At 53.0% G+C, this 27,900-nt stretch overlaps 1 protein-coding gene across 1 annotated transcript; it reads right to left on the reverse strand.

Moving 5' to 3' along the window:
* Positions 1 to 7,465: 7,465 nt before the first annotated feature.
* Positions 7,466 to 27,651, reverse strand: ASS1 (argininosuccinate synthase 1). Its single transcript, XM_015879377.3, has 15 exons — positions 27,591 to 27,651; positions 25,724 to 25,851; positions 25,333 to 25,401; positions 24,940 to 25,128; positions 23,345 to 23,401; positions 22,932 to 23,006; positions 20,986 to 21,056; positions 20,778 to 20,808; positions 17,935 to 18,025; positions 16,228 to 16,312; positions 15,793 to 15,857; positions 12,493 to 12,624; positions 9,438 to 9,594; positions 8,145 to 8,210; positions 7,466 to 7,689 (listed from the first exon to the last, which is right to left on the reverse strand). The coding sequence occupies exons 2-15, from the start codon at positions 25,829 to 25,831 to the stop codon at positions 7,635 to 7,637; spliced, it is 1,251 nt and encodes a 416-aa protein (XP_015734863.2). The 5' UTR covers positions 25,832 to 25,851; positions 27,591 to 27,651; the 3' UTR covers positions 7,466 to 7,634.
* Positions 27,652 to 27,900: the final 249 nt, after the last annotated feature.

Raw genomic sequence — 27,900 nt, forward strand, 5'->3', positions numbered from 1 at the left:
CAATTGAAAAGGAGGAAATTACAGGCCTTAAACACTTGCAGAAACAAATTTCTGATGTAAATCTTCCTTTTGAAGAGGAAAAAAAAAGACTAAAAAAAAAAAAAAAGCAAAAGAAAGGAGTGATTCTATGCCTCCATCACCCTTCTCCCCCCAACTGTCCCCGCTCCTGAGACACACACACCTTCACACACACACACACACGCACTGAAATTAGTTGTGACAGCTGAAATTCTCTTCTCGTTGGACGATGTTTGACAGGGTGCTTAAAAAAAGAGAGGGGGGGAAAAAAGGAAGAAGAAAAAGGGAAAGTGGTTTGGTGTCGCGTGGGGGAGGCAGAGGGGGGCGATGGAGGGGGGGGGGATTTCAAGTGATACAAGACGCATAATTCAGGCTTCTTGGATTGCAAAAGCCCCTCTTACCTAAAGGGCCTGCTGCCTTTATTTTTATCCAAATGGCTCAATTACTGCAAAGCCCCACAGAGAAAATTATGGATGTTTGCCTCTATTTTTCTCCCCTTGTCTCGACAACTGGAGATATTTTGTTTTGCTTCTTTCCATCTCTCTTTTTTTTTTTCTTCTTTTTTTATTTTTTATTTTTTTCTCTTTTTCCTTTTGGTGCTGATGGGTGCGGGGGCTGGAGGGGGCCAGGGACAGGGATGGGAATGGATATAGGACACAGGGAATGGCACATGGCATGTGGTTGCCCTGCCACTGTTGCACCACCTGTTCTTATCTCCATCTCCCACCTTGCACCTTTTGCTCCTTACATCCCCCTTGTCCTCTCCCTCACTCTCACCTTTCCCTGAGTCCTCTTCCCCCTTCCCTCTCCCTTCTTTCCTTCCCCCGAGTGCCCCCTCCCTGTGCCTCTCAAAGCCACCGTAATAGCAGCTTGTTTGGCACTTCACTTGGTCTCAATGAGAAAATTCCCCCCTCTCCCTCTTTTTGCCTTCGTTATTTCCAAACCCTGCAATAGCTCCTTTGCTCAGGGCTGCAGGAAGTGCCCATTTTTCAACATTTTTCTTTGGCTTATGTTTGTCATCCTTTGAATTACCGCACCGGGGAGTCCAGTCAGCCCGACACCAGGCCCTGCTATTCACGCCTCTCCTGCTCCTTGAGATCATAGAGGGAGAAATTAGTTATTTATTTCCAGCACCACCGTGGTGCCCTTTCCAGCAGAAGTGTTTGTTTTGATTGCTGGCTTCAGAGCCAGGGAGGAGCCGGGATGGAAAAGGGTCCCCAGCACAGTGAGACCCTGCAGGTCCAGGTCACTTTGTCCCATGGGTACACCTTGTTGTCCCCAGGACATGTGTACCATATTATGGGAGGGAAAATCCTGCTCCAGCACAGCCCATGGTCAAGGAGGTCCCATCCCCCCTTGCTGGGTGCAGCACTGAGGTCCTTCTGCAGCTTAGGTTAGGTGCACCAAGGGTAGGGCAGCAGCAGCAGTCTGTGTCAACATCATGTTGTCCTAACCCCGTGTAAGAAACCCATCAAAGCAGGGATGTCCCCCGCTGTGGGAAGGCTGGGATGCTGTGGGTTGCACCTATGCAGGACCACGGTCAGCTGGACTGGGTGCCACCAGCCAAGGTGTGAAGGATGTGAAACATGGTGGCATCAAGACAAGGACCTGCCTGAGCAGGGAGCTGCAGCTTTAAAGCAGGAAGAGGAGCAGCAGGAAGAGAAAAAATTGGCCCAATAGGTAGACCTGCTATTTAAGTGCAGTGAAGAAGCGAGCACAGGGAATTACAGGAGAAATGATAGTGCCCTGACAGCTGCCATTTCCCACCACAAGTCTCCCCTAATGGAGTCCTAATGTAGTGGTGGGCTCCTTGCTGACAGCCCAGCCCCAAACCAGGCTCGTCTTTGTGCTGGTGACAGATGGGACAGTCCGGCAACAAACCTGTAATCCTCTGATTTTTGCTGCCTCTGTTTAACCCTTTCTTCCCCTGGCACAACTCACTGCCCAGGTGAGCACGGAAACCTCCTGCCCCACTGCAGGGTGCTGTGTCCTTGTGCCCCAAAGCATGGATATGGGGAGCGGATGGCAACCTGTGGATCGCTCCCCCATCACTCTATGGCTGTAGGCAGGTGGCAGAGCTCAGGATCGGGACTAAACCAACACTGCAGCGTGGCTCCCTGTGAGGAAAGTGAAAAGGCAGAGCCTCTGCTGGCTGCATTCCCTGTGCTGTGCTGCCTGTATGACATTTATATACGCAGGTGAACCAGTGCAGGTGTGCTCGCCGGGGGGGCTCTGGGCTGCCTGCCCAGTGCCGTGGTTGCGAGCTGTGCCACCAGCCACAGGGGATGGCAGTGTGAAAATCTGCCAAAGTTTTCTGGCAGGGAAAGTAATGCTGCTCTGGGAGCACATCGAGATGTGCTGAAGGCTCACAGGATGGATGGATGGGGGATGCTGTGGCACAGGGGACACAGGCAGAGGTACACTCTCTCCCACGGGGATGCAAGGGGAGAGATTAAACACCTGTCAATGTGTTCTCCCCATATTTCACAATGATAGACCCAAAGCATCCCTGGGGAGGGACTTTTGGATGCTCCATTAGGCAAAAGGTCAATTCCCTCCACCTCAACCCCATCACAGAGCATCTCCAGCAACCAGCATCTTTGTCCCAAGGCAAAAGCTCCCCATCCTGACTCCCCTAGTGAACCTCCATCCCACACTCCTCTCCATAGGGCTGGTCCCATGGACGATGCGGTTCTGAACATCCCTTGCCCCATAAGGAGCCCAGTGCTGTGGCAGCTTCCCACCCTCCCAGCAGGAGAGCAGCAGCAGTGTGCGCAGGTACTCAGCACAATTAGCCAACAAGTGGCTGTTTTGTGAGGGATTGTTGCTGATGTGTTTTAAGTGGCTTTCTGAGTGGAAAATGTTAGGCGTTGGAGAGGATGGCAGACAAAGGGGGGGATGCATTAGGTTTTATTGGTCTGGTTTGCACACATCTGACATCACTCTATTAAGCAAGTTCTGCCCAGCTTAAGGGGAAAATGAAAGATAAAGCAAGAAAAAAGGGGCCGAGGGCATAGGGCGGGGGGAGCGCCAAGGATTCAAACAGGCAAGTGGGGGCTTAATAGCAGGAGACACTGCAGCAAACTGTGTCAACCAGATGGGACCCGGGTGCTGCAGGAGGAGAGGGGAATTAGCCAACCCGCGCTTTGTTCCAGCAGAAAGCACGGCCCTCTCCCCCCAGGAGCTGCCTACGTGTGATATAATACAGCCTCTTTCAGCTGCTAAGCTGGCCAAGGACAAAAGTCACCAATAAATAGTGAGAGGGAGATGCTGAAAGCAAAAGGCAGAGCTGCCGAGGACCATGCGTGCTTGTTGGGCTACCCAGCATGTGAACATGGGGACCTGTGCCAGGCACATGGTGGCAGGGCTGGAGTTGACACCATGGATGGTTCTGGGCATGGCAGCAGGGCATGGAGGCACACTGCTAGCCTTGTATTCTCTGCCCTGATTCCCATAGCGCCAATAGGGATGGAAGAGTCCTCTTGAGGATAGGCTGGAGGGTGAAATCCCAGTCCTGTCCCAAGCTGCTACTTGGGGATGTTCAGCCAATGTGGTCATCCGCAAGGCACCATGCACCATATCATACAGAATGGTTAAAACACCAAATCCTTGCCCAGCATCAAGAGACACAAGCCCCTGCCCCTGCTTTCCCTGCAACCTCAGCTCCAGCATCTCATTTCTCCATTTGCTACCCAGGCTGGCAGCTGGACACATCTCCCCGGGAGCCACTAATGTGCTGCAATAAGGAAAGCCCAAAGCTCCTTTTCTGAGCTGAAACCCAACTCAGAGTGGAGGGGGCAAACACTAAACCAGGCGTGGTGTCATGCAAACAAGCAGAGCACCATCCTTGTGCCCTCAGGGTCTCATGGAAACACCAAGTGCACCTGACCTGGGGGAGGTGTTGGATGTTGGGGTCATGGAGCTCAGCTGAGACACTGAGATGGGCCAAGGGAGCACTGGGGGCCTTGGGATGCCCCATGCAATGCTGAAGGGTTGGGGCCAAAGTGCTTTTGCCAAGGGGAGGTAAAACCAATCGATGAGCTGTGACATGCTGACCCTGGTGCTAAGGCATAAAAGTTTTAATGCGTGACAGTAAATCTGGGAGTGGGGCATAGGGCAGATGGCTTGGAGAGGGACGGGAAGGGGGGATGTGAGGGGATGAGTGGGAACTCCCAGACATAGGACCCAAAGGTTGACATGGGATGGACAATGTCTCTGCCAGGACAGAGGTGTCCCAGTGGCCGAGTACAGCTCCCCAGCAGTCCCTGTTCCAATGCACATGTCATGCTCTGGCAGTGGGGGCAACTGGTCCATTGGCATCACAAAGTTTCCCCAGCCTTACTGTGCCATTCAGTGCACAGGGATGGGCCAGATCCCGGTTCTCAGCCCTCATCTCCTGCAGATCCAATTACTGCCAGCTAATATGAAATACCTGTCCCTTCCCAGCCCCTTTCCCACTGCTTTACTCTGGTGGGGGGATGCACCAAGGAGGACCCCCCTGGCCGTTGTGATGGAGTGACCAGATGGGCACTGGGCAGCAGATCTGTGGGTCCCTTGTCTCCCCCGAGCCGGCCGTGCTTTGACGCCCTGTCCCCCTGGGGCAGCCTTTTGTCACGGGTGTGCAGAAGGGCCCCTGTGTCCCTCTGATCCCCACCGCCCCCAGCAGCATAAAGCTGGCTTTCAGGGATCTCCACACCACTGTTGGGAACCTCCCAGGGAAGGAGCAAGGGCGCTTCTTGTTAAACGGGGACACAAAGCCACCTTGTTAAGGGGTTTACAAAGGCAATCATCTCCCCCCCAGCCTGGGAAGCTGGCGGCCAGCGGCTCCCAACCTCACCAGAGGATGGTTTTCCCTTGGAGAGACACAAACACTGCAGTGCTGTGGCTCTGTGAGCTGTAGGATGGGCCCCTTTAACCATTTGGAGCTGAATCTCCAGAGGGAAATTGGAAGCAAACACCCATCACACGGAGTGCTCTGATTTGCCCTGTGGCACAGCATCCTCACAGCAACCTGCTCCAAACTGCACAGGTGTTTTTATCCCCTCTATTAAGAAAGGTGGAAGTTCCCTCCCATCCACCCTGCAGATTGGGACATGAAGTCCCATTTCCCTGCATGGACAGAAGGATCCCATTTTCCACCCAAAGAAATTAAAACTAAGCACAACCCCAACAGCCTCCTTGTTCCCCACCAGATTTCTCCTAACACCCATCTGTTCTTATTCTGCAACAAAATGAATGGGATCTCTGGCACAATCCATATGGGATCTGATCATGCTCCTTGCTGTGATGCCTCCCAAGCTGTGCAGTCAGCATCCGAGGGCTCTGCACATCATGGTGCACATCTGACCCCCCAGGACACGCTGCCCAACCCTGTGTGTTATTCAGAGCTGTTTTTAGCAATGCTCTCTCTAAAATCCACGTGCATATTAAACCTTAAACCCAGTAATTACCTTCAGAGAAACAGGAAAATTGATTTTGCCATAGTGATGCAGCAGGCTGCAATAGCCGGCGCTGGCTGGGCGGCTTTTAAAAGTCAGGTCCAAGCAGGCATGTACAGAACACTGGGAGCTGAGCTGCCCTGGGCTGCCCCTTTCTTCTCCTGCTCTCCCCAGCCCCAGGGATCCCCACTGGAGCAAGTTACCCTTGAGTAAACCTATGAGCAGCACCTCGGGCTGAGCAGTCCTCATGGGGTGATCCCAGGCAATGAGCACGTTGCCAACGAAGCCAATTCAGCAGCTAGGAGCTCATTCGCCTCTGCTTTTCCCTGTGACACATACTTGCCTCTCACCTACGCTTGCAGGTGGTGCTCCTGGCACTGTCCCCACACCTTCCTCCTCCTTCTTCCTGCAGAGATGACATCCTTGGGGAGCAGAACTGGAGGAGATGTCACCTTCTCTGCATTGAGAAAGCAAACATGCACTGCCACTTCCACCAATGCTGCATGGTCCTTTGGCTGGTGGTGCCACACCAGGTGCAGGTTCTGCACTGCAGAGCCCCTGGGCCACCTCTCTACAGGGCTCAAAGTGGGACAGTCCCTTGCAGTAAATTGGACTGCTGCAGCTTTAAAGAGCCACGCGTGCTCCTTGGCTTGCTGCAGGGCTGGTGGCAGCAGGGAGAGCCGAGGACACCTGCGGAGATCCTGTACAGCTGGGGAAGATTAGCCTTTTCCACTAGACAAGACCCATTACCATGTTCCAATATACCATCACTTCCGCTAGGAGAGCCTGCAGATGAGATATCGATTGCGGTGACCCCGGACCAGCCCTTCCCTGGAGCCTGGCAGGGTTGCAGAGCAGCCCCACGACATGTGGGCACATGGTGACTGGTGTCTAGGCAGGGGAGAACGGTGTAGATGGGGTGTCCAAAATGTCATCCCATAATGGCTCAGCTGGGGAGCTCCTGGGTGGTGTGGGTGCATTGCGCTGCTCACCATGCCATTGCATGATGCTCAGCCCCACCAGGGATGGGGTGATGCTGGGTGTCCATCAAGAGAAACTAAGCACAGGGATGAGAAGGACTGATGGTAATTAAAGTGGTACAGCAATTAAACGTGGACTTTGACTCACAGCATCCCATCACATCAGCCCTACACAGCTGTGCTCAGTGCAAAGGGCAAGTGGATGGTAGGGTCTCCTCTATCCTGTGATCCCATGACTTCCAAGAGCCCATTCCCCTGCAAAGCTTGCACCAGGTCTGAGCTGGCTTTTCAGTGCTGTCACGCTCTGCTTCCCCATTATGCTCCCTTTGCCTCTTTGCTCTCACACCAAAAGCATCCAGGACAGGTCACAGCCCCATGTCCTCACCCTACAGCAGTGACCAATGGAGCACAGCATCTCCCATCACCCCATGTGGGTCAGACAGGCTCCATCAGCCCAGAAACCCATTCATCCCCCTCTCCTGACAGCCTTCCACTGCTTTCTCCTCCCAAGATGGTAGCTGCCAGTAATAGCAGGGAAAGTAACATCCAAGCTGGGAAAATAACATGTTATTTTCCCAGCAGTGATGTCAGAGCTTGTCACGCTCGCCAGCTCGGCAGCAGGGCACGCCTGGATGTCCCCATGCAGCCATTGGGGCTGAACAATGTCATCCCTTTGGATGGCACAGGGCAGAGGATGCCGACCTTTGGGTTCATCCCCATCCTTGTAGCTCAGCAGGTGGGATGGGAGTGTTTTCCTTTCCATCTCCTCATCACAACCTTGGCACCATTGCTGCCCAGCTCCCAGCACTGTCCCACCCCCTTGCTGAAACCCTCAGGTTTTTCCCCTTTAACCAAACTTTAGAAGGTTCTCCCCATTTTCCCTTCCCCGAACCTCATCTCCATGCACCAAAATGAAGACAAAAGAGAAATAACCAAATCCTGCCTTGTCCCATCACCCAGCCTATGGGACATCACCACTCCCCCAATCCCAATGGTGACATAACCCAATCAAACATCCTTCAGCAGCTCTTAATCTATCACAAGTTTATTTTTCTCCCCCTGTCCCATCACTTTCTTCCCCTGTAACAAAGGCATCACCTCTATGGGATGGAGTTCCAGTTACAAATGACCGCCGCAATTAGCAGCAATGCTTCAAGGAATTAGAAAGGGGAGAGGGATGCCTGCGTGCCATTGATTGCTATTCATCCTGCTTTGTGCTGACCTTGCTCTGGAGACGATGATATTCCTTCAGCCTGGAAACCAGATTAACACAAAAAAAAAGAAGAATAAATTAATTGTAAATTAACAGTAATAACACACATTTCCATTCAATTAATTTAAGCAGAATGAGGGGGCGTGAGGAGCAGGCGTTTGTTAAGGCCTGTACAGTTTAATTATGTTTTTTTTTTTCTTTCCTTTTTTGCCTATGAGATAATGTAATTAATTTATCTGGGAGGGGTGGGGGGACACTGTGCATTGGGGAGAACAAAGCAGTTAACAGGCAAGGGAAAAATTAAGAGCCCATTATGTAAATGCAGCATGTTTTACAGCATTTAAGTTGGGGGGGGAAGCATGAGAAACAAGTAAAATAAGGAGGAGGGATGCGCACGAAGGCTGTAATTAAGGGAAGCTGTCAGTGGGCGGCTGGGGCTCAGGGCAGTGCTGCGTCCTGCAGGGATGGGGGGCACCAGGACCCCCCCGCACCAACCTCAGCGCGTTGATGTTGATGAAGCCAGTGGCATCAGCGGGCTCGTAGTCCCCCTGCACGTCCATGCTGTGGGAAAGAGGGTGTCATCACCTTGGGGACACTTTGTCCCTGTGCCCCTCATGTCCCCCCAGCTGACATCTGCCCCTCCAGGTGACGCCTCCCACACGTCACCCTTACAACTGGCAGCGATGCTCCATCCCAGTGCTTTCCTTGTCCCACTGGTGCTGCAGCACCAGGAAACACCCCCATCCCACCAACCCCATCTCTCCTGCTTTCATCCCCCAAACTCATTTCCCAGAATCTGCAAACCTTTAAAAAAAGAGAGAGAGAGAGAGAAAAAGGGGGGTGGGGGGGGAAAGAGTTTACAATGATTTTACCTCCCCTGACGGGCTACAGAAAAACCTCTGTGCTTTTATTTTTGCTCATTCGAGTGGTTCTGACCTGCTCTATAATTACGTTACTTTCTACCTACTGTGCAGAGGCATTTCCACACAGCTCTGCCTCTCACAGCTTTCTCTCGGGTTCCTGTGACGCCGTCACTCAAAGGCTTTCAAACCAGCGATGTAGAAATCAAAAAGAAAAGGAAAATGGTTGGAGACGCAGGGAGAATAAGTGCCCCTGCTTTTCTCTCCTCTCTCTTTTCCCTCCGTCCCACCCCCCTCCATCCTCCTTTTTTTTTTCTGCCCCCCCTTCTTTTTCTCCTTTCTTTTTTTTCCTTACTTTATTCATTTAATCTCTCCAAGTGAGAGCGTGGAGCATAATGAAGGGTTGGGACGGATTATTAGGAGCTGTTGATTTTGAGGGGGAGGGAAGGGGGAAAAAAAAGGCAGAGAAGAGAAAGAGAGAAGATAATTTGACATTTACTCCGACTGATCTAAACTCATTCGGGTGTATTTATGGCTTATAAAGTGTTTAGAGAGATTGAAAGGGGTTGAGGGAGGGCTGGGGGGAGTGAGAAAGCAAGAGAGAAAACAACAGGAAGGAAAGGGAAAAGCAGGAGGAAAAATGATATTGACTTCAAAACACAGCTCGTGCTTGGCTGGGAGGAAATGGTGCTCTGCATTGTGGGTGGGGAGGTGGGTTGGGATGGGATGGAATGAGGAGGGATGGGATGAGATGGGACAGACTAAGATGGGATGGAATGAGATGTGATGATACAGGATGAGATGGGATGGGATGAGACAGGGCAGGATGAGGCAAGATGAGAATGAACGTGATGAAACAAGATGAGATTAAGTGGAACGGGATGAGATAGGACAAAATGGGACCCTCGCTGCCCCCAGACCCACTCACCTCACCAGCTCCTCATTGTACAGTGAGTGGGGGGACTCCCTGCCCAGGACATAGACCTGGCCCTTGAAGACAGAGACACGCACAGTGCCTGCCACTGCCTGCTGTGAGCGCGCGATGCAGTGCCGCAGGAACTCACACTCAGGGCTGTACCAGAATCCTGTGGGCAGAAACACCATCAGAGTGGGAGTGGGGAGGTTGGGAAGCCAGGGGGACACGGATGGAGACCACATTGAAGGCTGTTCTGCAAGGAAGCCATTGGGTGATTTTCAAGGGAAGGGATGCGGTATTGGGGCTGGGAGAGAGAAACAAGGTGCCAGGATGGGTTGGTTCAGTGCTGAGCAATGGGGATTCGTGCACGTCCTGTCCCCACTCAACAGGAGATGGGAATCCTCTGCTCAATGAAAGGCACTGTGGGCATTTTCCTCCCAGCTCCTCAGGGTGTGGAACTTCCACTCATGGAAATGAAAAGCTTTGTTAAGTTATTACAAAAACTCCACTAAAAGCCCAGCAACCTGGGAGTGGTGGGTGAAGACAGACAGGTGGATGGACAGAACCCAATCCACAGGAGCAATGTGGGCTTGAGGGGACCCGTTTGCAGCCCCCAGCATAGGGATGAGATGCTGTTCCCTGGGTTGGGCAGGAAAGGAACTGCCCTGTTGGGATATGATGCCCCAAGGGCAGCCCTGGCCCCGCTCCCACGCTCCCTCCAGCTATCAGTGCCCAGGGCTGACCCTGGGGCTTTATCGTGCTGCCCATCAGAGCACGTACATCCCTACATCACAGCAGGCTCAGCTTCCTCAACCCTGTCTAGAGTAACGGGGCTCTGATTTCCCTTGTGGGCCCCACCCCCAGCACTGCATCACATCCCCCAAAATGCAGCCTTGGGGAGCAGCCACTGGTGTGGGTGGTGGCACTGCCATTGGTGAGCCCACAGCAGGCACTCAGAGAGGCCATGCCCTGTGCACATCTCCTGTATCTGAGCGGGATAATTACCCGGGGAGGCCCCCAAGACCCGGAATAAAGCCTGGGAGATGGAGAGGGAGATAGAAGGGGAAAGAGAAAGAGCCCATTCATGGCCCTCAGGTCATCCCTGGGCTTTATCTCCCCCATCTCCCTGCTGCTCTGCTCACACCGGTGCCCTCTCACCTTTCCTTCCCCAGCTGGGATTCAAGCTGAAGCCATTAAAGAAATAAACCTGAGCTTTTGTTGGCTGCCTCCATTCAAGACAGCATTGGGGCACTGTGCATCCTTTACTCTGTGATCTGCCCAGCCCCAGCTTGGTGTGTGCACTGCTCCTTTACGAGATATAACTGCTGCTACACGGACCTGAATGCAACAGACACTTTGATGGTTCAGTGTTGAGCCCTCATCCCTGCATTCACCATCACACCAAGGCATCAGCCTGAGCCCCACAGACCCATGGGGCAAACCCACCCTATGGCACAGCCAAGGGACTCAGGGATCTCTTTCTTCCACTCCAGCTGGGCAAATAAATGCTTCCTTTTAACAAACACACTACAGGTACAACTCTTCAAATGTCAGGGCTGACTTCAGGCTGTTGCGTCCCCGTGGCAGGAAAAAAAAAAAACCCACAAATAAATCTGAGACACATTAAAATAATAACCAGCCACTTAAATGCTGCTCTGACAACTCCAGGTGTGAGGAAGCACCCCCTCCTTCCTCGCCCCCCACTGCAAACTAATTCCCCCCTTGCAGCCATCCATCCCAGCAGCCCTCCCTGCCCTAATCCCCCCCTGACACCAACAATGGCATTTCCGCACCTGGCCCTACCTGCGGGACCCAGCGGCTTCAAAGCCAGCACTGCACAAAGGGATCAATGGGGACAGGGGGATGATAACCTCTAATTGTCCTGAAACCAGGGGCTGGTGACAATAATGAGGTGTTGCAGGAAGGCCAGCTCGGTGGGCTGAGGCACCCGCTGCCATCCTGATATAGCCCTAAGGAGCCACTGGACACCCTCAGTATGTGGGTGAGGGTTTGCTCTTCACTTGAGTAGAAACACATCCTGCAGGTCTGTGAGAGGTGGGGAATGGGTGAACAAGCCCCACTGACACCTGAGCAGCCCTGTAGTCCTGTGGTTTCCCAACAGTGAGTGTTTATAAATAAATAAGTAGCTGTAGGCTTTGACTAAAAATAAATAACCAACATACAGGCAACACAGCACTCAGTCAGCTATAAACAGCTACAGGCTGATGCAGCATCAGAGAACAAATGGAAGCGGGCGCTGTGATTTGAAGGGAAGGTAATGGAGACCCCCACTGCTGCTCCTGCCTGTGCACAGCCATGTCCTGCTGCAGCACCAGGATGCAGGGGAAGCAGTAAATGGGCCTCAGAAGGGAATGGTGGGGATGGTGGTGAAGGGATGGAGAATCAGCGTTGTGACTGTGCAGGGTTGGACAAATCCCAGCCCTGCCAGGTGTTCCAGAGCCATTGGAGATGTGGCACTGAGGGAGGTGGTCAGTGGGCATGTTGGGAATGGGTTGGGCCTGGGGATCCTAGAGGTCTATTCCAACCTTAATGATTTGGATTCAATGAAATCAACAGCATGGGGCTGGGATGTATGCCAGGAGCAGTCAATCATAGAAGGTGGCATCACCTCCCAGCACCCCACATGGAATCATAGGATTACCCAGGTTGGAAGACCTTGAAGATCATCAAGTCCAACCACAGCCTAACCATAGTACCCTAACTCTAACTCTGCTAAACCATATCCCTGAGCCTACTTACCCTGAAAGCAAGTAGGGTGGGGAAGTCAGAATGCTCTTCTGCTGTCATAGCACCACAGGTTTGGGTTGGAAGGAAACTCAAACACCATCCAGGATCACAGACCCACAGAATGGTTTGAGTTGGAAGGAAACACCATCCAGTTCCCACCCTTTCCACAGCCACATCCATCCCTTGAACACTTCCACGGATGGGCCACCACAACTTCCTTGGGCACAAGCATCACCCCAGAGCATGAGCACACCCACCATCCACACCTGCACTTCAGCACCCCATGGGCAGCAGCAATAGCAGCAGGGTCCATACGTACCATTGTACACCAGCTCAGAGAATTTCAAGCTGAGCCCCTGCTTGATTTTCCGTACTTCCCGATCCATGGTGAAGGCCTCGATATCTAAATGCGCGTGGTATAAGATGGTCCCTGCTGGGGTCTCATAGATACCTAGCCATTTTTCCAGGCAGGGGGAAAAGCAGAAAAAGAGAGAGAAACGAATGAGACCAAAACTGTCAGCAAATGACAAAAAATAATGACTTGGCTGACAGAAGGAGCTGTGGTCGAGCGCATTCAGTCCCAGCTTGCTGTAAAATGCATCTGTCATTATATTCATGCTGGGGCCGAGACAGTCCACTCCGCACCTTGCGGAGAAAATTTCTAGATTCCCCTCTTTGAAGAGGCACTCTGACGAGGCTAAATGACAGGGTTTGGGAACCGATCCCCCCACAGATACGTGCCCAACGGTCTGCAGCTGAAAACCTGTAATTAAGCGAACGATGCGGGGCACAGGAACAGGGCTGAAATCCCCTCCTCTACTCGGCTGGCAGGCGAGCCCTGAGCCAAAATGGGGCTACCTGGGGACCAGGAGCACAATCCCACTCGGCCCCCCTAGATCCCCCCAATTCCATCCCATTCATCCCTGGTTGTGTGAAAACTGGGGATGGGATGTGACCGCTCCCTTTGTTCCATGGGTTTAAAGTGTGTTTAAAGACAATGTGGGATTTTGCTCCGGGAGCATGGAAAGCAATGGGAAAGGATGGGGTTGTCCAGTAGTGGGCACAGCCACAGCTCAGTGTCAAAGCATTGTCCCCTCCCCACTGGTCACCCACACTATGGCACAGCCCTGGACAAGTGGCACCTATATATCTGGTTTTGCTGGCACATCGAACAGCAAGGCCATTTTCCCCAAAATAATAACAAAAACTTTGGATTTGGTTGCAATAAAAGTTGCAGGAGCACTGCCTCCCAATCCCTGCACTGCTGAGAGCTACAGCAGGGCTGTGTCAGTGGGCATTTTGGAGCCTGCCCCTGGCCCTGCAATGGGGCACGCCTCACTCAGACCACCCCCCCATTACCTGGGATCTTCAATGAAAGGACTGGAGGGGAAGAAACCCACACACTTCATTCACCATCCCCCATCCCTACCAGGCACCCACAAGCTCAGTGTCCTCCAAGATGAGAGGCCCAGTGGGACCCCATCCCTAAATGCTCACTGAAGCCATCCCCATGAGCACAACCAGGGCTCCAAACCCCAACCACAAAGCTAAGTGCACTACTAGCACCACAAACATCCCCTCTCCTTCTCCCTCCATCCCACTTAGGCTGATCCACGGTTTGGTTTTACGCCTTACTCCCCCAGCTCCACGCCCTTGCCCATCGCCCACCTCCCCACTCGCCCCATCCACACGGTGACAGCAGCACAGGGACCGCTGTGCCAGGCGGGGAGGTGACAGCTGAGCTCCCAGAGACACCTTCAGAGTGACACTCACAGCCTCTCCAAGTGTCTATTTTCATCTCCCCGTGTTTACAGGAAAAAGACAGAGGTGTCAGCGATGCGGGCTGCCGGAGCTGCAATCACCCCGCAATTACCACTGGGGAAGGGGGGGCAGCCACGCAGACAGCTGCTTTCTAATTTGTAAGCTCAGCTGTCAGTCCTCCTCCGTGCTGTTGGTTTTGGTGTGCTGAGCGTGGTTGGCACACGGTGCTGGTGGGATGGGACAGGATGCAACTTTAGGGCCTTGTGCCTGTAGGAAGGTCTACCCGAAATTTCTACCCCTGGGCAAACCCTTACAAATGAGCAGGTTTAAGCAGTGTGGGTATGGAAACGTGGGGAGAGGAAAGAGAGAAGCCCCCAAGGAACGGAGCTCAGCTCTTTGGGCAGCGGTCATGCTCTCCTTCCTGCTTTCTCACCGCTGATTTTATTTACTCCACTTAATTAGGCTCCCTCTAGAGACAGAAAGGTAATTTGGTACTAAGGATGGGAACAGGCACACACTGCCCTAATTCCAGCTAGTCCTGCTGTTCATTTGCACCCCCAAATCCCAGCTCAAGACCAGCACAGCACACAGTGCACCCTCATTGCTTTGGCCATAGCAGATCTCAGTGAGGAGACTGGCAAAAATCAGTGTCAATGCACTTTTCCCTTCCACACCACTTGGACTCGGGAGGTGAAGGAAAGGATGGAAGGCAGCATCAAGATGGGAAAAAGTCATTTGCAGCCCCAGCTCTGTGTCTGTGCCTTGGTTTCCCATAGTGAGCAGGGTGAGGGTCACCAAGGGCTACTGTATTCTACTGGGTACTAAGGGTTCCCTATGAATTATCCCTGTCCCACTGTGCAGAGCTCTCATCCACCAGCACGCCAACGCGACAGCGATTGCTTGACAACATCACTTGGCAGACAAACATGACAGATAAATGGGGTTTAGTGAAATTATTAAATGCTGCAAGGGTCACTAGAGCATGTCAGCAGCTCTTAAAAAAAAACCAACCCAAACCAAGAAAAATAACAACAACAACAACGATTTTGACAAATTACTCAGCATCCAGCATGTTAATGCACATGGACGCGTGTGTGTGGTTTGGGTTTCTGGTTTTGTTTGCCCTTCTTTTGGTTCTAATTCAGTTCTACAGGTTGGCACCCTGTGGTTTGGGGTCTGTCTCTTGCTGGTGCTGCACAGGCAGCAGAGCCTTATCAAAATATTTGCTCGTGCCCCGCCACAGAGGGCAAGCATAAAGAAAGGGAGCCTCTAATTAGGCATTAATGAGATTTAAGACAAAAGAGCCAGGATGAGGAGGGTGAAATGATTATGAATGGGAATTGATGACAAGCCGTCTCTGGCTCCTCAGTTCTGCACGGGGCAGCCTGCTGCCTCCAGAGGTTTCTGATGGAGCTGATCCTAATGGGAAATCGATGTGAACCACAGCCACAGAAAGGTATGCATAAATCAAGGATTGGCTTTAACCAGAACTGGTGGCTTGTGGTTGTATCCTCCCAGGGAGCCAGTCCATGGTGGGATCAAGGGCTACGGTTGGACTTGATGATCTCAGTGGTCTTTTCCAACCTTAATGATTCAATGATTCTATGATTTAGTGATCTTTCCTCACAGGGGACAGGTGTCACTCAAGACCTGGGCTCTCTGGTGGCACTCGTGCAAACCATAGCACAGTCAGCTGTGAACCCAATGAGACACAATCACCTTGGCCAAATCCTGGTTAAAAGCTAAAGGGAGCAGCACAAAACCCAAACACCTGACACCTAAGCCCCCAACCCAGTCCCACCAGCACCTTCCCCTTTTGTGGCTGCTTTTAGGGCTGGGCTGCCACCTGCTCACTCACCTCTGGACTTCATCCCAACAAAGCGGTTCTCCACGATGTCAATGCGCCCCACACCATGCTTGCCCCTGAAGATAAGATAGGTGGATGGAAAAGTTCATTCCTATTCAGCTCTAGAGGAATTCCTCTAAAGGAATTAAAGATAGAGGCACAGAGGAATGGTTGGCACTGGGTAGCAGGAGCAGGCACACAAAGGGTGCTGCCCTGTCTGCAGGGTGGCTCATGACCCTTTGGGACCCACAATAAGTACAGAAGGCATAAATAGAAGAGCACAGGAAGGGAAAGCATAAATACTCCCTGCTTGGTGCCAGCACTGGTGGCATAAGCCTGGCACAACAGGGACCATCCTACTGCTGCTTTGCCATCAGTGACACCGACCCAACTCTATCCCAGCTGGGGAACACTGGGGGACACAGAAGGGGACCGTATGGCACTCACGCGATGTCATTCAGGTACATGAAGAGCTCCAGGGCCGAGCAGTGGGTGACTCCGTTCCTGGTGTTGATGACCTTCACAGGCACACCTGCAGAGGAGGGTGGTGGGTAGAATGGAGTGGCAATGGGATCCCTTCCCGGCATCACCCCGCGCGCGTTAAATAGATGTGACAAATATGAACTCTAAATAACTTCTTAAAAAGGCATATCCAAGCTGCTGCCGGGGGGAATGAGGGAGGGGGGAACCTCCTCGGGAGAAAAGTGAAATAAATAAATAAAAAGGCCATAAAAATGTCCCCCTCCCCTTTTTTTTCCCCCTCTTGAGCTCTTTTTTTTTTTTTTTTTTAGGGCCTGTGAAATTGCAACCAGGCCCTTAACTAATTGAATTTCACGCTTAGCAATTGTCTTAGGGCGCAGCACCTTCTGTCCCACCAGCCCCTGCCAGGGGGGGTGACAAACGAGCCACCCGCCAGCAGGGGGGGAGGACACGTCTGGGGCATGGTGATGTGCACACGCGTGTGCACACACACACACACCATGGTGAGGTGCTCCATAGGAATTCATGAGTGCATTTTTTAAAGAAAATTTTGAAAATAGATGAAATATTTTAGCTTTAGGTGCTGGGTGGGAGGGGAAGCAAGTAGGGTTGGGTTGGGAGGGGTGGGGGGTGCTGAATAGCAAAAGAGGCATTTTCTTTAGCAGTGTGAAATGAGCAATAAATGTATTAGGAAGCTGACAAGGGGGCTGCGGGGCCCACAAAGAAAAGCTGCGCGGAGTTGGAGGCTAATCTCCCCTCCATCTGCCCTCCTCATTACCATTGAACGCGCTATCAGTTGCCAATCAGCGCTCAATGACTCCCTTTCTAGTCTTTATTACGAGGCGCCCGCGAGAGCCGTGTCTACTGACGGGCTCTGTCAGTTTCCCCCAACCTAAACCCCCTATTTTCCAGGGGTTTATAAACTCAGTTGTAAATTGCTATTAAATGTAAGTTGCGGCAATAATGAACCTTAAGCTGCTTCTCGCCAGGGCCCCCCCTCAGCGCCCTCCCCTCGCCCCGGCTCTTTCTAATCTCATCCTTCACTGGGGCATTGGCCGGGGTCCGCGTGGCAGAGAGCCGACATTGTTGGGGCTGTTGTTGGCGAAAGCTGCTTAGCCTTTAAAATAGTTAATAATTAGATTAAAACTTCAAATAAATTAACTAGGGGCTGAATGGGGGCTCCGCCTTGCTGGGAGAGGATCAGGGGGAAATGGAGCTTGGCTCCCAGTGCTGGGGGCTTCAGGGAGGTGGTAGCCCCTCTTAACCATGGGGTAGCATGGGGGCACCCATGGGTGGCAAGAGTGGGAGCACTGTATCCCCTCGTTGGAGTCTGATGAGGGTCAGTGTCACCTGCGTGTCCCCAAAGGCCACCTGAGTACCATGGACAGCGACACCAGCACCCACTGCACCTCGATGCCTGGGGGTCCCCCCTCTGGTGTCACTGGGGTCCCACTGCCACAAGACTGAGCACTATGAGACAAGGAGCCACAGAGGACATACCCAAATTGCCCACACTAAAGGAAGAACCCCAGCACGCTCCAAGGTGTGGTGCCCCAAGCTGGGGTATAGCCCACCTCCTCCTTAGGGATGCTCCAGGCTGCATTTTTCAACAGGGAGCAAGATCTGGTCCTAACACAGACTCAGTGCCAAGGGGAACTTCTGTGCATGTCTTACCATTCTCAAATTCTATCTCCAGTTCATCTGGGATGTCTGAAGAGGTGGTTGGGTCACAGGTCTTTGTGTAGAGGTCAAGGGGGGCTCGATTCTACAAAATGGAAAGAAGAGGGACAGTTGTTGGGCACAGTTATGGGCACAACCAGCATCACCAGCACCCCCCAAAGCTCAGCAGGTTGGCACCCATCCCCATTCCCAAAGCAATGGGACGCGGCGATCACGGCACAAAGCAGCACCGGAGCTCAGGGGGCCCTAGGAACAAAGGGGACGGAAAAAATCAGACAATTTTTCCCCTCAACTTGATCTCATCTTTTTCTTCGACGCCCCCACAGCTGGAGGTGGAATAGCTGCAGAGAAGCAAGTCAGGCAGGGAAAAGTGCGACTTTTTTGCGGTCAGTGCGGAATAAGCTGGGCTGCAGCGGGGCCAAAACCCAGCTTATTCCATGAGGACCGAGAAAACGAATGAGGAGGGCTGACCCCAGCAGGTGCTCTAGTCGCATGGGCTCTTTCATGGTGTCCTCGAGGTTAATACACACAGGGGGAAAATAGAGGAACAAAGCAAAAACCCATTTCAGAGCGCATCAACCTTTATGTATATTTTCCCCCAAGATTTATAGTAAAGAAGCATCTTATCTCTTTTAGAGCTGGGCCACTGGAGGCTGGGGTGATGGCAGTGAATTGAAGCACGTACCAGGCGAGGGAGGAAGAAATAATAATAATAACAAAAAAGCTTTCTGTCCTAGCAAGCAAAATACATTGCAATTTAGCAAAGCTGAAACATCTCCCTCAATGCTGCTGCCCCATCCAGGTTGGGACAGTGTTGTCACTCATGTTGGTGATACTACCTTATGTTGCCTGTGTGAACACAGAAGGAACCCAAAAGTGCCCATGTGTAGCCCCTGTGCTGGGAAGGGGGAGAGGGAAACTGAGGCACAGCACAACCCAGTCACCTGCCCACATCCCCAACAGTGGCCTCTCCTGTGTCCATCTCCTGCCTCCTCTCCACCAAGCAGAGGGCAAAGCAGAATCATAGAACATCCCAAACTGGAAGGGACCCATAAGGATCATTGAGCCCAACTTCACAGACATACATCTCATTTTTGGGTGGTCCTGTGTGGAGACAGGAATTGGACTCAATGATCCTTATGGGTCCCTTCCAACTTGGGATATTCTCTGAATATTTTTTGTCCTTTCCCCTTGTTTTACACAGCACACGCACGTCTCCCCCGTGCCCCCCAAGCATTCAGATTACACGGGCTGCAGATTTCAATTTTACATCATCTGCCCTCTCCTAGCCCAGATCACACTTATTAACCAGACAGACCCGCTGGAGATGATGGAAAACTTGGAGTTCAAAAGGAAAGATGGGGACCACGAGGAGGGGAAGAAATGGAAAGTATTAAAAACTCTTTACTAAACATTGGAAGTCAAAGTCAGGTAGTTTCCAATTTTCTAAGCCAACTATGAAAACCCCTATTAGATAAAATAACTAAATAGAAATAAAAGTGACATTTGGCTTGCATTCCATCATTACGGTGCGAGTCTGTCCTCTTTTTATTCTCTCTCCTAAAAGCACAGTTCAAATGACAAATAGTTTGTTGCAGTGTATCAATGCCTCCTATTTATCCCTCCCTGCAGGGGGGCTAGTCCTGCAATGTCATCTTTAAAGGGGAGAGAGGAAAAAAAAAAGGGAAGAAAAAAAAAAGGAAGAGTGTGTGGAAAGAAGGGGGGGTAGGGGGGGTGGAGAAAGAAGCAAGAAAAACGGGGCAAGAAGAGAAGAAATTGGAAGCAAATGGTCCATGAAGTAAACCATGATGCAGAGCTATCGATGCCGCAAATGGTTTATTCATCCGGCTGATATTGTTGTGCCCGGGACTGAATGAACTCTTTCAGAGTGCCATATGAAGTTAAAGCAAGTAAATTTCTATCTTTCTCCGCATTAGCTGCCTCATTGCCCTTCAATCGGGCCTCACAGAGGCAGAAAATAGCTCAACCATCTGCTTTCAAATCCCTCGTTGGCAGTCTCTGGGCTTTGGGAGGGGACCCACCATGCCTGGCACCCCAGCCACCCTCATCCTGGGCTGCGGAAGGGGACAGTGGTGACACAACACAACCACCTCCCTGTATGGTTGGATGGTGATGTGCCCATCACCAAAGGATGCTCAGGGAAGGGAATATTCTCTACCCAACATTCCAGACTGGGAGGGACATGGACTAGGAAGAAATATGGGGTCTTGCTCAAAGATGCAGAGAAGTGCTGATACTGTAAGGGGAAGAACTTGTGTGGGGCCAGGATGCCCTCTCCACAGTCCTCATCCTTGCTTCCCTATGCTATAGGCAAGTCCCCAACCTACCAGGGTCCACTAAGCAGCAGCTGGGTCCTGACCAGCAACAATTGGTGCTGATGGAGAGCTGAATGACTGCTGAACATCCCAGCAACCGGAGCACAAGTGGTGCAGCACCAAGAGCCCACAGCCCACAAGAATGTGGTGGACCCATGGAGTAGCTCACTTTGAAGCCATCACTTCCTCCCAGAGAAAGAAGAGGAAGCAAAAAGGGCCATGGGGAGCAGCCAGAACTCCTCTATCCACTTGGGGAGGCCACCAGCACCTCATCAGTGTAATTGCTCCTTTATTGCTGCCCCATGACATTTCCCCTTCCAATGTCACCCTGAAACTGGCCCATCCCCTATTGACACCAATGGCAAATAGCGTGCTGCAAGAGGCGGAGGGGCTGGGCAGGGCTTCCCCACCACACACGACCCGCCGTGAAATTTCCAATTAGGCTGCAAACACACGAGACGCCCTCAGCCCTGTAGCTGCCACCCGGCCGTGATCGATTACCTTGGGGTTCTCCAGGATCCCGGCTTCATAGCTGCAGCAGGCAGGGAAGGAGGGAGAGAGAAAGACAGAGTGATGTCATTGCACTGGGGGTCAGTGGAGCTTTGGGATCACCTCAAACCATTGCCACCACCCACAGCACGGCCATCCCATAGAAATGGGAGACTCAGCTGTAATCTGGGTTCCTGCCCCACCAGAGCTGTCTGCTCACCTGATGTGCATAAGGTTCTCATCCATGCTCCAAGGCGCCTTGGGTGTCACAGGCACTGGGATGCCATGTTTCTGCAGAGAGAAGCGAAGCAGTGCTGAGCAAGTTCACAGGGTGAGTCAGCCTCCAGCACAGCCTCCATGGATTCAGCCCCCAAAAACACAAAGGCACAACCTCATCCATGGGTACCAGCATCACAGACAGCTGTGCCTCAAACCCTGTGCTCTATCAGCTCCCCCTTGGGGCCACCAGGGCATCCTTTAACCCAAGTGATGGAGATGTTAGAATGGATGCAATGTTGAACATCATTTTCTAGGTCAGATTGGCTTGATCCCCAGTTGGGATCCTCTGAAATGGAAGATAACATGAAGATATGGAGCCCAAAAACTATGGGATGCTCTCCAGCCTTCAGCAGCACCAATACTCTGCTGAGAGGGGAACAACACCGATGTCCTCACAGCCCCATGGACATTCTGCCATGTGTGGCCTGAGTCCCTGGCACAGAGCTGGAGGAAGGACCTTCTGCTTGTTAAATCATGGTTAACCTGAACTTACAGCAGGGACCTAAGATACCTCCTAGGTCTGCAGAGGGACCAGCTCAGCCTCACAGCCAATGCCAGTGGAGACAGTACCCCATCACACAGGTCCTGGCAGCCAACAGGACCACTGGCACCCTCCACCCCAGGCTATGGTGCATCACCAGGCAGCTCCACTGCCCCAACCCGCTCCCACCTACAGAGCAGGCAGCACATTTGCACTTCAAATGGATCTCAGCCACAAGCTCTGACTTGCAGAGAAGGCAAAGCACAGCTCATTCAGTGGGTACAAGGGTGGAAAGACACCTCTCCTGCCCCATCCCTCAGGGCAGCACAACTCCCAGCCCCCTCCCTTTGCCATACACGGAGCACAAGGGCTGGGCTGCTGATCTCTGCCCCACCAGAGCCCTTGTCCCCATCACAGAGCCCTCCTGAATCCTGGCAGAAGACATTTCATCTTCATTAATTCACACTGAGAAATTACTGCGTTGCCCCAAGCGCATCCAGGCATGGAAGACCTGCCCACATCTCCTGAGCATGAAGAAGGGAAACTCCCTTTTCTTTTAAGTGCTGAGCACAGCCATGGGCCAAGAGGTACTGCAAACCCTCAACCTCTTCTATGTGAGCAGGGCCCCAACCCATTTCATTTTCCTTATTTTCCCCCCTCTTCCCAAATGAAGGAAAAAAAAAAACCAAAACAAAACAGCTAAAACAGAAAACCACAACAAAACCCAAACCCAAAACACATGTTCCATTTTCCCCTATAATAAAAACGCCACGCTCTTAATAACTCCCCTATTTGACAATTTGTTTGGCAACATATGGAAAGCCCTCGTAAACTCGCCCCTTCATAATACACCAACAGATGGCAAACACAACCCTCAACGCACAGCCCCGATGTGCTGAGCTCCCGTGGCCCCACACCTCACCATCCTCACGCTGCCAGGCAGCCTGGATGGCAGCTATTTAAAAACTGAAGCAATTTTCTGCTGTATGCACAGAGCTGCCTTTTCCCTTTTGATTGATTGAGCCGAGTTGTCAAGCATTTCCGTGCAGCCGCTAAAAAAGAAAGGTACCCTGGTGGGCACGTAAAAACCTGATGCAAAACTTCTAATGTGTTTTATTGCAACTTGTACTTCAAAAAGGAAGGGACAACAAAGAGGAGCGCGCTTGCTTTGTCTGTTACACAAGTCGTTGAGCTGGGACCCATTTGCTTGGGAAAATGGGTTACAAACAGCAGCTGGGTAATTATGGGGAAAAATATATATATACAGGAAGAAAAAAAGCCCCAAAACACCCCAGGAGAGCCCAGTGGGGTGCTGCAGCAATGCTCACTGTAGCAGTGCTCACTGCCATTGCCCACATGGTACAGTAAGCATCCCACATCCCATCTGAGCATCCCATGGCTCCTACCTGGGCGTACTCCATCAGCTCCCGGCGCCCAGGGAAGCGCTGGTAGAACTCAGGCATCCTCCACGGTGCGATGACCTGGAGGCAAGCAGAAGCATGAGGCTCAATGCCCCCTGCCCCCTAAAACCCCTCCCCAGTTGAAACTCAATCTCCCCATATGATGGTGGAGTAACCCAAAACCCTGACCCTCGCAAGGTGCTGGATGCCAGGGGGAAGCAGGCAGCATCAATCATCCAGCAGCTGCCACCGTGCTGTTTGCCCAGCGGCCTCGTGGTGTTTGGGGTAAAAACAGATCAATTAAGGATCATTACGGCCCACCCTTAAATGCCAAAACGTTGCTCAGTGCAGCTGGCAGCTTGTTAAGGAGAGCCGTGCTTGTGTTAAAGCAGAATTCCCCAGGTGGGCTGAGTCCTTACCTTGATGCTAGGGCACAGTGCGTAGCAGCTGAGCTCAAAGCGCACCTGGTCGTTACCCTGAAACACACAGGGAGGAATTGAGAGGCTGCCTTGGGACAGGTGCCCCCACCCCATCAACACACAGGGGCCGCATCCTTCAGCCCCTTCAGGATGGGGGGCTGCTTTGGAGCTTTGTCCCTGGGACAGCACTGGGTGCACATGGACACAGCAGTGAGTATATATGTGCATACAGTACACAGGATGATGTCACATACAACACTAGAGAGCCCAGATGTGCCCCTGCTCCAGGAACAGGGAACAAGATGCAGCAGAGAGCAAGGGGGATGTGCTTTGGGGTGCAAACTGTCCTAATGGTGGGCACTGAGGACACCAAGAGCAGCGCTCCCCTGGGCTGAGAGCCCTGAAAACCCAACCTGTGGATGAATTTCTACATGAAGGGAGAGGAATAATTCATCACTTAGGATGTTCTGAACCTCTCTCTATCTTAATCAGCCCTTGCTGGTGGGGTACAGCTAACAAGGGTAGGTAGCTAGAAGGGGTGTCCTCCAGGGGAACAGGGCTCAACAAACCCATTTCCCCCCCAGCTCTAAGGGATGTTAAGGACCCCCCCCTTCCTCTTGTCCCCAGCCTGAAGGATACATTTACAACTGGGCTGTGAGATCCCCTAGGACTATTACACACAGGCCAGCAGAGCTGACAGAGCACTCATTTCCCTTACAGGCCCAAAACACCTCCATCTGCTCCTGCAGTGGGGACACCGCAGATGGCACACATTGAGGATGCTGTGGGGCCGTGCAGGGTCAGGTTACCCACAGGGCTGCCTGTGCCTTAATGGCTGGAGGAGGTGGGGGGAGTCTGGGGAGCAGCCGAAGATCCCCAGAGTTGCATTGATGCCCAGGGATGAAGGGAACAACACAGTGCTCAGGACACACTCAGTGGGTGCTCTCAAGGGGATGCTGCTGGGTGAATCAGGAGAAGGATGTGTGGAAAGCAGCACAGCAGGGACAGGAGTCACTGTGGCCATGGAGCTGTCTTGCAGGTGCACCATTCTGTCTTCAGAGTGCATCCAACATCCTCCTTCCAGCAGGGCTCTTCCACCAGGGACCCCAAACCCAACCTGCCTTACACCAGGACCAGAGCTGTGGGCTGCATGGGGGGATCCCTGAAAGATGGGAGGAGGAGGCCTGGGTGCACACACAGCACCCTGCAGAGCTGCTCTGCTGGCAGCTGGTGATGGGGTCACCCTGAGCCCCCCCAGAGGGGTGCATAGAAGATCCCAAGATGAAAGGGACCCATATGGATCATCGAGTCCAACTCCTGACTCCACAGAGCACCTCCCAAAAATCATGCTGTACAATGGCTGTGCCCCATGGCTTTGTCCTGTTCTGGGACATCTTGCCACAAGTCTTGCGTCCTCCTCCCAGTTTGGCTGGGAATAAAGCAGGACGGCAGATCGGAGCATCCACCCCGAGCATCCTTCCCACGGTCTCTGGCTGCCTCTAGCGGCAAAACCAGAGCTCTGCAATCCCACCAGCGCTCACCAAACGCCTCACCGCGCAAGCACGAGCAGCCATGGCCCCCCCCCAGCCCCTCACCTTGCCCGTAGCCCCATGGGCGATGTACCGGGCCCCCCGCTCCTTGGCAATCAGCACCAGGCGGCGGGCGATGCAGGGCCGGGCAAGTGCGGTGCCCAGCAGGTAGCGATCCTCATATAGAGCATTGGCCTGCACTGCTGGCCAGATGAACTCCTCCACAAACTCCTTGCAGACATCCTGGATGTACACCTGTGGGGATGGAAGGAGCACTGGGATGGAGGGCAGCCGGGAGGGAAACCAGCTCCTATGGGAGCCGTGCCATAAGCTGTGCCTATGCCATGCTATGGGGATGGCAAGGTGAGGGGAATCTTATTCTCCCCTTTCCTAAAGGCTGCCAAAAGATTGAAGTGCCAGACCCCTGCGAAAGGGGGTTCTCAGAGCTCCCCATGGTACCTTCTCAGCCCCCAGTGCCAGTGCTTTCTTTCGGGCTGCATCAAAGTCTTCTTTCTGCCCAATGTTGGCCTGGAAGAGTGAGAAATGCTCAGTTGGATGCTTGCACAAAACCAAAGGTACTGCCCAGCCTGTATATCCAGGGCTACACTGGGCTTGTGGCCACCCAGAATGAGCAGGAGGAGCTCCACCCATCTAAGCAGACATTATGGGGCTGCGGTGCCCTCTGTCAGCCCCTTGGCTCTGCCCCATTAGCAGTCAGTAACCAGCAAGGACAAACAGCGCTGCACACAGACAGGATGATGCTCACCAGTGCTCCATGCACCCTGCACATCCCCACTGTACCCCTACAACCCCAGGCCTCCACCCCACCCCCAGCAGCCCCCAGACTCACCAGGAAGGCAATGACACTGTAGCCCTGCTCCTTCAGCCATACCAGAATGCAGGAGGTGTCCAGGCCCCCGCTGTAGGCGAGGACCACGGTGTCCCTGTGCTCAGACATCTGCAGGCTCCCTCAGCACCCTGCAAAGTGTGGGGCCGGGCTCAGCATAGTGCAGGTGCTGTGCTTGGGCACGACCCGACACATCCTGGCCCTGCTGGGCATGTGAGCATCACCCCCAGCCTCAGCTCAGAGTCTAATTAATAGTTAGTGGGTGTTTGCCCTAATTACACAGGAAACCTCTGCATGGGGATTCAGTGCTCCTCACTCTTTGGCTGAGGGCAGGGAGGACTTCAGCCAGCAATGGGGTAACAAAGCTTTGAGCTCGTGGGGCTCTGCAGGGGGGGATTTGGGAGCCCCAGGGCCATGTTAGCTATGGGAAGGGGCTCAGGGCTGTCTCCAAGCCAGGCTGAGAATCCAGGGCCCCACAGAGATGATGCCAGCCAACCTTTGGCCAGAGACAGCAGACACAGAGCCAGCCAAATCCCACCCTGAGCAACCTCCTTGCTCTCGCCAAGTCAGCACAATCCTGCTCCTGCTATTGCAAGCACAGAACGCTCAGTGCCCAGCTCCTCAAGTGTCCTCTACCTCTTGCAGCAGGATGCGCTTCCCCACATTGCACCCCATGGAGCATCACTCAGACCCAGCCTCTCTCCCTGCTGCAGGATCTGGCTCTGCTGAAGCACAGGGGGGTCTGACAGCCCCATACCCACCATTCAGCTCCCTCACCCTGCTGTGTATGCAGCAGCCAGCCTTGTGCAAGCAGCGCTTCCGTAACTCCCGGCATCTGGGTGTGCACAGAGCTGGGTGTGTGCCCAGCCTTTCCTTTCCTCTCACTGAAGCATTTACAGGAAAGGCAACTTGTACTTCCCAAAAGGGACCAGCCCCAACACAGTCCCGCATCTGCACAGTTCTCATACCCCAAAGCACTTCCCTCTGCAGCATCCAGCATGACTACTGCTGCCCCAACTGAGAGCTGCTGGGAACGGACACACTTGGCTCATGAGCAGCATTGGATGCAGCAAACACCTCTGTATTCTCCTACTCACTTTGCTTCACCCAGGGGGTGTGTGAGAACTTGGTTTTCATTTGCCCTCGAACACATCCCATAGCCCAGGGCCACCAGCTCCACACACAGGGCTCCTGCTCAGCCTCTCTATCCAGGAAGGGAGAGCCTCAAAGTTTCAGCCTTATGTGACAGTAAATCAAAGCAAACAAAGCTCAGCCAAGGGGAACATCTCGGGACTTTCTCAACCCTTACAATTAAACTGCAGCAATTTCCTTGTGACTTGGGTTACACTTTGTACCGAAGAGACTCTGTTTTCTTTGCCACACAGGAACACTGAGATTTTGTTTTTAAACCAAGAGAAATAAAAGGTGGGGTGGGGTGATGGCGCCTGAATAGAAAGCTGAAACCTTGGTCAAGAAGGGAAGCTGCCCTCCCCACACAGGGTGGCAGAGCACCCCAGGACAGCAGGGTAAGCCTTGGTGTGTGAGCATAGGGGCCCCATCCTGCCCCCAGCATCCCCAAACAGAGCAGGGAGGGCAATGGGATGGTGCCAGCTCCAGTCCCTGTGGGTGGCCAAGCAGGGACGCTGTCAGGGGGTGGGAAGTGCCCAAAAACTGGGTGAGAAGCAGCTCAGTGCAGTACAAGTGATGGGAAGGGGTTGGAACCCCCCTGCCTCACTCCTCTGAACCCATCCCGTGCACCCATAGTTGAACAGAGCTGGGGGTGAGTGGAGAGGGGTCAGCCAGGAGTGGAGAGGGATCAACCCCGACAACAAAGAGCCCTTTCCTCCCCCCTTGCTGTGCCCACACTCACCCAATCTGCAGGACCGCAGAAACCAGCCGCCCTCCGTGCTCCAGCCCGGGGTCCGGCATCCTCCTCCTCCTCTTCCTCCTCCCTTATAGCCGGGCGGGGGCAGGCGGAGCTGCCAAAGGACTGTCCCCTCCGTGGGCACTGTCCCCAGTGGAGCCCTGCCCTCTAAGTGCCTGGGGTTCACAGTGCATAAAGGGGCAGCTCACACCCCAGTTGGGATGAGGGCTTTGCCCAGTGCTGCCCCATAGCTGCCTGACTTTCTGTTGAGCCCAGTTCTGCAGGGGAAGGAAGAATTGGGGTAATGGGGTAACAC

This window comes from Coturnix japonica, chromosome 21, assembly GCF_054131305.1.
Source record: "Coturnix japonica strain WE chromosome 21, WE-NBRP24, whole genome shotgun sequence".
Classification (NCBI taxonomy): domain Eukaryota; kingdom Metazoa; phylum Chordata; class Aves; order Galliformes; family Phasianidae; genus Coturnix; species Coturnix japonica.